Genomic DNA, 13824 nt, shown 5'->3' with positions numbered 1-13824 from the left:
GTCAATGTCTTTGCTGTACTGAGGACTCCAGAGCTGGTCACAGGACGCTTTTTACAAGGACCTGTAGTGCTAGGACAAGGGGGAATGGCTTTAAACTGACGGAGGGGAGATTGAGATGAGATCTTAGGCAGAAGTTGTTCCCTGTGAGGGTGGTGAGACGCTGGCACAGGTTGCCCAGAGAAGCTGTGGCTGCCCCATCCCTGGCAGTGTTCAAGGCCAGGCTGGACGGGGCTTGGAGCAACCTGGTCTAGTGGAAGGCATCCCTGCCCATGGCAGGGGGATGGAAGTGGATGAGCTTTAAGGTCCCTTCCAGCCCAAACCAGTCTGTGAATCTATTACAACTGGTATTTCCAAGTCTCGCCGGGAGGTGGCGCTGCAGGACAGCGGCTGCCTGCGCGCCGCGGGGTGCGGGAGTGGCACCGACCTGCCCGAGCTCCATCGTGGGAAAACCCGAGCTTTAGACTTACATGCAGATTGTGTCCTGTTTATTTGCGTGGTTTTCTTTTTCTTTTCTTTCTATTTGCACTCCAAACTCTGACGTAATGCTGTAGTCCAAGTTCAGATCTCCTACTTAACTGATGAGGTGGCGCATGCTCTATCTTACTATTTCTATGCTTGTTTTTTCAAGTTCAAGCACCAAAGTATAACTTGTATCTGCCTTTACTATCTAGCTCTCTAACACATGTTAACCTCAGTGCAGGTGCAGTCTCTAACTGTGTATTAGTTTTGGGCACAAAGAAATCATTCTTTAAGCCATTTCAAAAGCCTTTGGCTTGATAAGTCTCTGTAACAACTGAGCCAGTTGTTTTGTCTTTCACCAGTGTTTGATGTTTAAGAGCACAGGCTTCAGCCTGAAAGTCCCGATGCCTGGACCACAGGTGCAGCAAGATTATTCGTAGAACCACAGACTGGTTTGGGTTGGAAGGGACCTTAAAGCTCATCCAGTTCCAACCCCCTGCTACGGGTAGGGACAACTTCCACTAGATCAGGTTGCTCCAAGCCCCGTCCAACCTGGCCTTGAACACTGCCAGGGATGGGGCAGCCACAGCTTCTCTGGGCAGCCTGTGCCAGCACCTCACTACCCTCACAGGGAAGAACTTCTGCCTAAGATCTCATCTCAATCTCCCCTCCATCAGTTTAAAGCCATTCCCCCTTGTCCTTACAGGTCCTTGTCCAAAGCCCCTCTCCAGGTGTCTTGTCAGCCCCTTTAGGCACTGGAAGCTGCTCCAAGGTCTCCCTAGAGCCTTCTTTTCTCCAGGCTGAATAACCCCAACTCTTAAGTATTTGTGTAGGGTTCTAAAACCTCATCATTTCACAGCAGCACTAAATAGTTCCCACAAGTGTTCATAGATGGTTAGGTACAAGATAGAAAAAGTTGTAGTTTCAAAATACATGTATTTTCAGAAATCCTAGGAAGTGTGGTGTTGGCTGGGTGGTGTGAGGAAGCAAAGCAGTGACGCTTCACTCCTCTGCTGTCACTTCTTCCAGAGAAGTTGTGCTTTGACTAACTTCTTGGCATTGTTAATTCAGGAATGAAGGATTTTTTTTACCTGAAAACTGGAAAATGTTCAGTTTTTTCAGACAGGGATTTATGTGTGAAAGTACTAGTGAGTTTTGGTGAGCTGAACAAAATCCTGAGTTGCAAGGAAAAGAAATTTTCTATGATGAGAGCAATTTCTCCAATGGGCATAATGAAGATGGACTTTCCCACATAGTTTTTCTTTACCAGTTGTCCTCATTCAAGTGTAGTTTTGCTGTGCATGAAAACCAGGTAGATCTATCTTACCTATACAGTGGCAACCGGTGTTTGATGTGACAATATATAGGTGGAGATTGCAAATCCCTTTTTGAATGTTTGAAGACATAGCCCAGCTTAATCTATATTTATTAGGATAACATCTAGGGCAATGTCTGTTCTTGTTCTTGAGGGCATTGCTAAAACTGAAGGCATGTACACATGGGTTTTGTAATCTGCTTTTCTTCCAATGGTTGTTTTCAAGATGCTACTGCTAGACTTCAGAAGGGAATTGTAAGGCTTTTCTGCAAATTGCTTGGTTCCTTTCCCAAGCAGACTTGCACTCTTAGCTACTGCCAATGATCACGACTAGGGAATAGGAAATTATGTTGTCTCTTAAAGAAAGCAAAATTGGAAAGCAAACGAGGTCAGTTCAAACTTGCATGTCCTGTTGTTCTTCCTTCCAAATGTACTATTTAGGGAACTTATGGTGAGAAATAAATTGACGCTGATGAGTTGTAATTCAACTTTTATGCAATGGAAACAGACAAAGCCAAGCAATACTTTCTTTTCTGTTATCGTCTCTGTAAAGCTAATATTTGATAAGTTTGGGTAGTCTAATATTAGACTTTCAATTACTACACATAAAACTGATCATTTTGATATGTGCCTTTACCTAGTTATACTGCTATAAATCTTCTGTGTGCAATTATTGCGAGCAGAGGCATTTCCCCGAAGTTACTGAATTATGCACCAATGTAAGCAGATGTATTGCTGTTCATACAGTAAGTGAAATGGAGTAACTTAGCATAATCACATTAGGTAAAACTGCCAATAGACCATGTAATAAAGCATGTTACTCTAGGGGCAGGATTCTAATATCAATTCTTCCAGCATAAATATAGTGATTTTTGTGGGATTTTGCAAGATTTCCATGAAACTCATTAGATTCAGACTCTGACCTGTTTAGTACAGCTGAAGGCAGTGCTCAGCTGCAGGTGGATGTACTTTTATTCCATACATGCCAACCCTGTGTGTGGATACACACCATTTGTTGCATAGCCAGTTTGTTTTGCTTAATCAAACATATTTGTTTTCCTTCCTTGTTTCCAGTTTATTCTTTGCTTCAGTTTTTACCAGTGGGAACCAATGACTTATGGAGTTTACCATTATCCAGGCTGGTCCATGGTGCTTGGATGGCTGATGCTGGCTTGCTCAGTTATCTGGATCCCAGTTATGTTTGTGATAAAAATGCATCTAGCCCCAGGCAAATTTATTGAGGTAATTCTTCTGTCTTCTTGCTGCTTAAAAATACGGTTGCGGGAGACTGTCTAGTTTATTTTACATTGACTTTTTTTTTTTTTTTTTTTTTTTGTGATATTGGATGTCTAATAGTTCTCAGATTACTTTCTGGTAAGCTAGTTATTGTGTTGCAAAGAGATGCTCGGTTGATTTAAAATGCAGACATTCCATTCCCTGTTCCTCAGCAAAACGCTCCTAAATTGTTAAGTGATTGCTTTTATGGGAACTAGAGGGAGTTACAGAGCCCTGGTATGATGTTATTGAAAGAAAGCTGTTCTAGCTTTGCTGGTCTGTTTGCAAAAGCAGCCTGTAGACGTAGGAAGTATCGACTGCTGGTGCATATTGTGTTGCGGTGAGCCTGGCAGTCAGGGCAAGGAGGTATCAATCTGGAGTTGCCTGTTTGCAAGGTGCGAGATGGTCAGGTACCAGAATCTGCAGGATGCACTCCAGGAGGCTGTGCCACTCGATGAAATTCAGGAATAAGATGTATTGGAAAGACCTCACGCTCTACAGCTCGAATAACTCATTTTAGAACTTTGCTGGCAATCCTTTTCCCCCCTGCTTCTTCATCTCTTCATTTTTCTTGAATAAGCTGATCCTCTCTCGCACCTCGGATTAAAAAGAATTCCAGGTGGCACTTTATTTTTGTGCTGCTTGTGTTTACTTTGCAAATCAGATTCTTGCTGCTTCCCCCACTGCTCCAGAAGCGTGGCAGCCCCTTTCTGCTCCCTGTTTCTGCGCTCTGGCCCTGCCCGTACCTGCTGCCACCCCCTCTGCTCTGCGGCTGGTCCCATCCCACTGCCTCCTCAGCTCTTTCCAGGCAATGGCTTTCTCATGTCAGCATTTCCTCCCTCCGTTGCCTTCACCTTGTCTTTGGTAGAAGTTCCATGCTCTTATTTTCGGCCTTTGAGGCTTTCTTAGGTCTGCCCTCTCATTGCTGCATGCTGCTCGTGCTGCTCCCTCCTCGGGATGAGGAACAGACACTCACCTCCCCTTTTCCATAGCTGCTTTTGCAGTTCAGCTCTCCTGCAAAACCCATCGGGGCTGTTACATACCTCAAAGATGAAAAGGAGAGAAAATGTACTAAAATAGAGTAATCTTTTTGGTCTCTCAATATGCCACATTACACATGCCAAAGGGAAAAGAGCATGCTTTTCTGCTTCACATAGAGCAAAGGAATTTAATATTAAGTGCTGGGACACCCACGGGAAAGCATCTGAGTGCACGGCTGGCATTAGGCAATGAGGCTGCTTATCTAAAGGGCCATTCAGCCCTTGTGTGGAGCACATTGGAATGCACAGGTCAGGAGACAACTGCTCCTTGTGGGAATGAGCTAATGAGAAACTAGACTTGCTTGTTCATCGTCTCATGGGTTTCTCTCATTGAGACAAATTGCTCTGCTTCAAATCTTCTAACTTACATGTGGAGTGCTGGCGCAAAAATAGGGTGCTCTCCTTACTGCCCCTCTACTAGTGCACCCGAAGAAACATCAAAAAGTTGAATCTGTTTTGAAGGGGCTATAGCTGAAGCTATTTCAGCTGCAGCCTGGTGTTTCCTGAATACCAAGTCTGCTGCATAAAATTATTATGGTTGATTTGGGAGGTAAAAGTTGCAAACTGGTAATTAAGCAGAGATTAAAATAACTAATATAGAGGCCTGATTCACTTTATTAGGTAATAAACATATAATTGTTCCCTTTTAAGTCATCAGAAATATGTTTTCTTTCCTTTTTATCTGTAAATGCGCCAATCAAATTATATATTCAATAAGGAAATCAACGGAAAGATGAGAAGATTTTTGTTGTTTGCCAGGTTAACATTCTCCTCTTTCTTTTTTCCCACAGATATTAATGAAACATTTTGTCATCTCAAAATTAAAATCCTTGTTCATTCATAGCAATGTACTTCTTTTTGGTCATTTGTGTACCTTTGGGAAATATGCAAACCAGAAATCCAATTATTTTAATGCTGTTACCCACTGCTTAAGACCATGGGACTAAGTAATTGCGCACATGTCCTTCAGTAAGTCAGCCTTGCAGTTTGCAGCAGTGGTTCTGAGCTACCCTCATATGGTGCGGGGAGAATGTATAATTAAAATCTGGGCACTTGATCCTCTATTAATCTTGCAAACTTTGTGCAAAACAAACACTGAGCAGTGGAGCATTGCAGGGCCATCATCCATAATCTTAAATGAGCCTATCCTCATTTCTTCTGTGTCATGATTCTGCTCTGTAACTTCAAATGAGACTTTCTTTTCTCTCCCCCACATTGCAGCGACTCAAGTTGGTGTGCTCTCCACAGCCTGACTGGGGTCCGTTTTTGGCCAAGCACCGCGGTGAACGTTACATGAATATGATTGATCCACTGGGAACCTCTTCCCTGGGACTTAAACTGCCAGTGAAGGATATAGAACTGGGGACCCAATGCTAATAGTTATTACATGGGTGGCAATAACATTGTCAGCCTTCTCTGATCCTCTTCTCCATTTTCTTTCCCCACTGTTTCTTCTCTTCTTTTCTGCAGTGCCTGGAAGTGGTTGCTTAGGAAAGTAGGACTTACTGTTGCATGCCATAGGGAAGACCTAGCTGGACCACTTCCAGGTGTAGGTGATGCCCATGATGTGTTCTGTACCCCGTGAAATAGAAAAAGCATGTTGTGCACCAGGTGGCATACCAGGTTTTGTCAGGAAACACATGTAGGAATAAACACAATGGAAAAATTGTGCTAAGGAAATTATGTGCAGAATTTTACTCATTTCACATGAGCATCCTTGAAACAGGTGGCTATGACGGGACTAGGATCTTAGCGATGTAGTCAAAGAGAATGAGATGGGATAGAAGTGAGCAAAGGGGATGTCCTGTAGTCCTGGTACAAATCCAGCAGAAAGCTCCCACAGTAAGCATGGTTACTTTTCCTACACTGACAGCAGACCTTGACTGATCATGTCTGTATGCTTCTTGTATGATATATACTAACTTTGTGGACTTGCTATTTTAAGCAAGTGGAGACCCTTTAACCAGCTCACCAGGAAGCAATATGTGGGACCAGAACAGAAACACTATAATCCATCTGATCTTTTCAAGTAGAAAAGTGAAAGCAAAATTTCAAGAACTAATAATTTGAGACTGGGACTAAACTGCATTTTAGTCTAGAAGTGGTTTGGAAATTATGCTAGACTGAGGTGTGTAGGCATCACTGTTTAAAGAACTGTTGTATGTTTCTTCTGATAATTTGATATCTGTCATTTCAGTTAAAAATGCCTCAGTTATACAAAGAGTCAGAAACCATACTCCACACTAAGAGCAACTGTGGTTTTACTCACTTCACTCCTCTGAATGTAGTTTCCCTTGTTTCTCTGCTTTTGTTTACAGTATCTCCTCAAGAAGCCATCATATAATTTGTGCCTAACTTTGTATTCTTACCGTGGTAAGTGTAGTCTAGTTACCACCTGACAACAGTAATTAGAAGTTAGATGTGCTGTTCAACTTTGTGACTCCTCATTCATTCTCTTCTAAACCTCTTTACATAAACTTTAGATGATGTATTCTTCTCTTTCAACCAATGGGGAAATAGCAGAAACCCTACTTGCCTATATATTATATATCTAGCACATAAATTCTTCAAAGCAGTAGTCTCTGAAATGTACATAGGGGTTGGTTTTGGGGTTTTGTTGTGGTTTTTTTTTTTGGGGGGGGGGTTTTGGTGGGGTTTTTTTTTTTTTTAATTTAAAACATTTTCATTAAATAACCTGCCATCAAACCCCACAACAATTAACCACTGCAGTCGTCCATACAGATGCAGCATTAGACATCCAAAATGGGAGGGCAGGAGGGAGAGGGCAACTTAACAGATGGCTGTCGTAACACTGCATAGCAATAGGACATTCTGAAACATGACATTTTAGAAATCACATATAAGTGGTGATATGAATGCTAGACTTAAATAGTTTTGTTACCTGTTGGGCAGAGTAAAAATAGAGCTTTTTAAGAGTACATTGATTTACCTGAATAGAACATTAGCCCAGTTTATTGTAAATGCACTACGATGAGGGAGAAAAATATATCTTCGATAATGGACAAACCTTGTAACCTTTAACTATCTTGTTATATCCTACACATACATATACAATATTTTTTAACAGTGATCAGTGTTCATGTAGTGTGTACTAGTGATGTTTTATGTCCCTATAAATATCAGTGTAGAGATGGTGAGCTTAGAGTAGTTTAGCTGTTTTTTTCCCTCTCCACACACACTACTGTAGTAGCCAGTAAATGTTCTTTCAGGGGACTATTTCTATACCCTTCTTTTGTCTGTCTGTCTTCATATTACAGGGTCTCAGGTAAATCTTCGGTTCATGTGTGTCCATAGATCAGTAGATGTGTTGTTTCATCCTGTTGAAGAAAACAAAACCTAAACTTTAATGTTACACTTCCACAAATTGTTAACTTCTTTTCTCTCTCTCTGTGTATATATATATGTATATTAAATATATTAATCATTTTGCTGAACTTCCTTTTTCACGGGGCAATTAGTGTTGCCAGTTCTAGGCACTGCTGGAGACCTTTAATCCTCATGCAGGACAAGCGAAGCGAGGGCAGATTTTGCAACATCTTGTGCTGGCCCTGAATCTCCAACCCACGGGCTCTGTCAGTCCCTGTCTCACACAGCAGGAAGACTGGATCCTTCTGTGAGCTTCTCTGCTTTAAAGCTGCTTTGCCTCCTATTTTAATGAGGGGCTTGTTGTTAACTTGGCTTTTATTTTCCTAGGCACGTATAAGAAGCCATGCTCTGTTTGGTGTAATGAAGGTCTGTAAAGACGAACTGGAAATTCAGCTCCCATGTCTATACGGGGCTGAGGGGCCCTTTCTGGTTGAAGAAAGGGACCTAAGTCAGCACCTTTTAGTGAGAATTGGGTATTTTTGTCAGGATAAATAGCTTTAGGCCTCTCTTTACCAATATTACCTAGCATCTTGGTTTGATTTTTGGAGTCCAGGCCAGTTTTTCTTCACTACTACTGTGATTGGGGAAAAAAAAATAATCCATAGGTTTGTTCCTCTTTTTTTTTAAAAAAGGAAACACTCTCAAATGGCTTAACAGTTCTGAATCCTTTCACTTACTAACTTGTCTCAGGACATGCATTGGAACTGGGATTAACTAATTGCAATAAAATTACCTCAGTGTAAGGGTGTCAGTTACTGTCTACTTTAAGCATAAAAGAGAGATCATTTGAAGGAATACTGCTAGGTTATGATAGCTTTTATTTGGCTTGGATTACCAAATCAAGAATGCATATGAAAAATCAAATTGCTTTCCATGATTTATGTAATTAATCTGCTTGCTTTTAATTTAGATGTTGTTCCTGTGCCTGCTAAGTCATTAGCACAGGATTAAGCTTGATTTTGAAACTCCGAAAACAAGCGATAGTGATTTTGTTCTAGCTGGTATTTGCATTCAGCTTTGACCTCCATTCCTAAGCTTGCAAAAACCTTTGGAGAGAGGGGACAAACGCATACAAAAATCACTGAAGGTCTGAAGTTTTTGCTGTATGTTTAAAGCAGATTTTTTTCTCACATTAGACTTTTTTGAGAAGTATTTTACTAGCCAAATCTGAATGTTGAGATTAAAGTAACCAGCAGTGTCTTCTTTGAATGAGAAGTAACCTTGAAGTTTGGAATGCACTTCATTTACCATGTCCTAGGAAAAGTTTGCATGTACTTCGATAATTTTCTAAAATTAAATTTTAGTAACTAATTAAATACCAGTAAAGATAAAAAGAAAAAAAAAAAAAAAAAGAGGGGAAAAAGCCATATTAGTAAAAATGTGATGTACGTACTTGCAGATCTATCTATCTTGTGAGTAAAAAATGTTCAATTTGGTGAAATTATGTTGCCTATTTTTTCTTTGAAATTAAATTTAATTTCTGGATGAGCTGAGATGCATTGTTGTACGCATTAAAGATTATACCTAATACAAATGCTTGCCATCTTCAAATTATTTGGGGTCTTCCTAGTGTGTTTAATATGCAGTGTTCACAACATGTGTTTCAGCTAGATGTGGCAGCACTTTGTTTCCAAAAAGAAGGGTTTAACAAAATGACCTTTAATTGAGAAAGACTTAGGTTGTCTTTTATGATGTTTCAATTGGGTCAAAGTAGTCTTCTGCTTAGGTTCTGCTCCACTGACTGCATTAGATGTGCCTCAGCGCTGAAGATCATTGCTTCCAATACACTATGTGGTTTTCTCTTACCATAAAATTCCAATGCCTGGTTTATTTTAAATACTTTTGGCCTTTTTGAATATATGTACAGTTGTATGGATAACATGATTTCTTGTTGTCTGTGTTAAAGCAGTTGCTTGTTTTTGGCAGACGTTGGTTTCCTATTCTGCAGCTCCTCTTCTTCTTGCAAAGACAGACTTTTGTAGGGATTGTGGGTTTGCAAAGCTGTAGCAAAGCAGTGTCCCAGAAAGCTTCTCAGCTTCTCTGCTTTGCTAAGTAACGCTGTTGTAAGAGACATTTGTTTCTTCATTTGTAGTTAAATGGTATCCACTGTAAAGTGGTCAGAGCTTGATAGTCCCAAGGGACTCAGGTAGACGACTTGAGGCAGGGAGGGTATGGATATTGGGGGTTTCTGCCTTTGTCACTCTCAGGCAGCCTATGGCCAAAGAGAGAAGGTTTTCCTGATGGGTTTAACATGATGTGAGAACCAGGCTGGACCTTATTGCTCGCAATATTATTATTTGCCCATAACGTTTAAACATCTTCAGGTAACCATTTGCCTTATAGCTATCTTCCATTGTTAAGGAAAATTATTGATTGACTAAAACTTGTTGTTATCTGTCATTTATATTATGTAGAATTACCTTGTAAGGTAGATGCTTAGCTGGTATAAACTGTCACAGCTTCATGTGGGGCTGTGACAGTTCACACCAGCTGAGAATTTGCGCCCTGTGTCCTATGGCACTTTATTACGGACCCATCACTGATGGGTTAAATCTTAATTACTTGCGTAATGTCGTATATAAATATATATATATATTTACAGGCATTCTATGGGGTACTGCTGCCTATGGATAAAGATTTGTACCCTAACCAGGTCATTATAATTTTTTTCATTAGCTATATGTGGAGGAGATACATTATGTTACAAAGGATGCATCATATATATCTCATGTAGTGCATATTATAATGCTGTATGTTCTTAATTTCAGAAATCATTATTCTTGAGGCCCTACCTCAAATTTTGTATTTATGTGTACAAATGCAATTTATTGTATTATATATTTGCCTATTATATTTGAATGTGATTAAATGAAAATTATTCGATAATGTATGGGCTCTAAAGACTCTAAATAAATGTCTGGTGTTTAAAGCAGAAAATACATTGACATTTTCCTGGTGAATGAACTGTCTCTTTTTCCACCGCCTCCTTCCCCACCCACTGCGCGCCACAAACATCATTCTTTCTTAACACACAGCCTTAAGGTATCTGCAGAATTGATCCATTTGATTGTTAGACATCCTTAGCAGCAACTGGCAACAGCCCTCTTGGGAAATGGAGATATTGCATAGCTGCAGAAGTGAGTATCAATTAAATGGTTGGGTTCTTAACCGTTCGAGTGCCCTGTAGCTTGTGGAATAATTGATTGATTATCAGGGGACTAACTGGATTTCCTTAAATCCTTCTTATTCTATCAATTCAATATCGAGGTTCATATCTGCTGGAGATGCAAATGAGAGGTGTAAGGGAAGAGTGAGTGAAGGAGGAAAGTGTAAGGATACCTGATGTTCTTGTATCTTTTGTTCAAAGCTAAATTCCTGCAGTGTGGTGAGGGTGATGTGCCATAATACCAATAGGGAAGCAGGTTCTTCCCTTCCCAGCAGCCTGCTGTGGTATTGGTACTCATCCAACCTGTTTCACTGTTGGCAGAGGTGAGCTTTTGTCAGGCTTTTCTCAGATACAATAGCTGAAGCACAGTGTCTGATCACAATGTGGCACCAAATGTGGCAACACAGGAGATACGAGCATGGTGCCAAGACCGTGACCAATTCCAGGAGTGGGTCTAATCCTGGAGACAGCTCAATAGCAATGCGGAAGGACTTTTTCGAGAGTTCTGGTAATCAGTTCTCCCCCCCCCCCCCCAAAAAAAAAAGTACTTTGCCTGTAAATGTGTGTTTCTGAGAGATATATGTGCAGATGACAGGAGGTGGCAGGACCTAGTGATTGGATACTACAGTACTTCTTTGAACACATAAGGCAGATTTCATTCTGGAGAAGTGTGAATTTACCAGCAAGCATTGTAAGGGTCCTGAGAGGCAGGTAAGTGTCATTAGTCCCTTTTTCGGGAAGAAAAACTGAGGCACATGGAATTTCAGATCTCCAGAGTCTACCAATGTGAGTCCATGACACAACACATTGATTTAGGGAGTAAGAGACAGTCCTTTACTGTCACCATTAAATCTTTAAAACTTATGGGAACAGATGAAAAACCCATGTCCTTTTAACTGGGTTGTATGGATTCAACCAAGCCACGCTTTAAACCAATGTATGTCACTTAATCGACCAGAAGATAGGCACATCTTCTATTGCAGATGTGTGAAGTCTGACAATTTTACTGCCCCATCCATGGCAGTGTTCAAGGCCAGGCTGGATGGAGCTTGGAGCAACCTGGTCTAGTGGAAAGTGCCCCTGGCCATGGCAGGTGGTTGGGACTGGATGAGCTTTAAGGTCCCTTCCAACCCAACCATTCAATACTTTTATAATTCTTTCAGGTACCGAAATTCTTATGGTTGGAATGTAGACTGTGAAGGGCATGTCTTATACTAACCTAATAGACTAATTGGTTGTAAGGCTGAATTTAGACTTTCCAGTCTTCAAAAGTAAGCTAAGCATGTGTTTGGGAACTAGAAAAAAAAAAAAAAAGCCATAGGTATTGCTCCATGGCCGAGTACAGAAATAGACAAATTATTTCTCTTGGTAAGGCCTTATTCTAGTGCATTTGTTAGTTATTTATATAATTATAAACATGGCATGGATACTTTCAGCCTGTTGGACTGATTATATAGTCCTTTATAACTATTTATCAGTTGGTAAATGTGGCGTATTGTATTCTCACCTCTTTCACATCTACTCTATTTCTTTGTATTTAGTTTAAGTAGTGACAGGACAAGAGGGAATGGCTTTAAACTGACAGAGGGGAGATTTAGATTAGATCTTGGGAAGAAGTTGTTCCCTATGAGTGTGGTGAGGTGCTGGCACAGGATGCCCAGAGAAGTGGTAAATTCCCCATCCCTGGCAGTGTTCAAGACCAGGTTGGACGGGGCTTGGAGCAACCTGGTCTAGTGGAAGGTGTCCCCCTCCATGGCAGGGGGTTGGAACTGGATGATCTTTAAGGTCCCTTCCAAGCCAAGCCACTCTGTGATAATATGGTAAGTGCTGCTGTTAATTCTTGCTCTTTACTGGCTGCAGAATAAACTTTGCCTGTGTGGATTAGGAGTATCCCTTTGGAGCCAAGCTTTCGTGGGATGTGAGCCTTATTTGTGAATTGAGGAGATATTTTACCCCATGAGCTACGAGGTGGTTTTTTTTTCCTCTTTTTTTCAGCATTTGCTGTTCAGCTGGCAACTGAGTCCTCGTGTCCAGCTATGCTGTGAGTAATAGTGCTTTTAATTACCTTTTATCCAAGGCACATTACCAACCTTACAACCACTCTGAGAAATATTGGGCCTAGGCAAAAATACTTCATCAAACTATAAAATGCCACAAGCTTTGTGGCTGACAGGACTAACAGTTTAACACCACGCAGTTAGCAACATCACAATAATTCAGGTCAAAATCAAGAAGCATTCGAAGTCCAACCGAGACTGCAAGAACAGCCTTTCACAGGAATACTATCTAAGCTGAAATCCAGCTTGCTTGCCAGGAGTAATGCTTCACTCTTGCAAAAGTGCCATATTTTTTTTTAATTGCTGTGAATGTTCAGGAACACAGTATTAATTCTTATCTGAATGTCACGTCTTTCGGCTATTCATACTCTCAACATGATCATATCAGAATATCAGATTTTTTGGTGATAGAGGAAGATAAATTGCTGCCATTAGAGGAGCTCTAAGAATAGCATTGGTTGGGAGAACACGGTTTTTTGTTTTCCATCCATTTGTCCTCTCCTTTTCCAACATGAGCAGTTGAAACTGCTTCTGAGATGACTAATGCTCTCGCAGTGGGTGATCATTTGGGTACTGAGATGGACTGTGGGAAGACCCCCATGTGCGGGACCAGCTCCAGTCCGGGTACTTACTATTAAGATGCTTCTGTTATTTTGGCAGCACCTGCGAGCTCTTGGGACTTTTGTGATCAACAGAACAAAGTCGGGAATGATTCAGGCATTCTTCATCCATGAGGTTGCTCAAGATGTGTTTGAAGCTGTGCTTTAAAGCCTATCATTCAGTGGATTTCCATATTCTACCTCAGAACTTGTTTATTCACACTAGGCATTAATTATTACTTAGACTAAATAGTTAATAAGGGTTGATTCTTACTATTTCCATGCCTGGAGAGATGAGGAAGCGGTGGCACAAGCGCACTGCCCGGCGCCGCGGGGAATTTCATGTTGCGTGGGAAACGAGCCGGTTGGAGAGCAGTGAAGCGCCTGGGGAGCGGGGCGAACGGCCGGCAACGGCTCCCCCCCCCTCTACCGAGGCCGCGGCCGTGCGGCGGCGCTCGCGAGGCCCGGGGGGGGGGGGAGGGGGCCGCGCGTCACGGCGGGGGGCGGGCGGGGAGCCCCCGCTGCC

The 13824-nt window shown here is 41.5% G+C and overlaps 1 protein-coding gene across 4 annotated transcripts in view; it reads left to right on the top strand.

Moving 5' to 3' along the window:
• The window catches only part of SLC6A5 (solute carrier family 6 member 5), a 37712-nt gene extending 27307 nt beyond the window's left edge, over positions 1-10405 (top strand). For 2 of the 4 annotated variants that reach the window (XM_030484566.2, XM_030484567.2), the window contains 2 exons: positions 2849-3016; positions 5311-6202. In XM_030484566.2, coding sequence (XP_030340426.1) covers positions 2849-3016; positions 5311-5466 — 324 coding nt within the window. In that variant the 3' untranslated portion in view covers positions 5467-6202. Of the gene's footprint in view, positions 1-2848; positions 3017-5310; positions 6203-6407; positions 6463-7568 lie in introns of those variants that run through there. The other 2 variants (XR_003991187.1, XM_030484565.1) reach the window with 2 other exon arrangements.
• The last annotated feature ends 3419 nt before the right edge of the window (positions 10406-13824 follow it).

Source organism: Strigops habroptila, chromosome 4 (assembly GCF_004027225.2).
Source record: "Strigops habroptila isolate Jane chromosome 4, bStrHab1.2.pri, whole genome shotgun sequence".
NCBI classification, from domain to species: Eukaryota; Metazoa; Chordata; class Aves; order Psittaciformes; family Psittacidae; genus Strigops; species Strigops habroptila.
The sequence above is the reverse complement of the archived record's forward strand: the minus strand, read 5'-3'. Positions and strand labels throughout refer to the sequence as shown.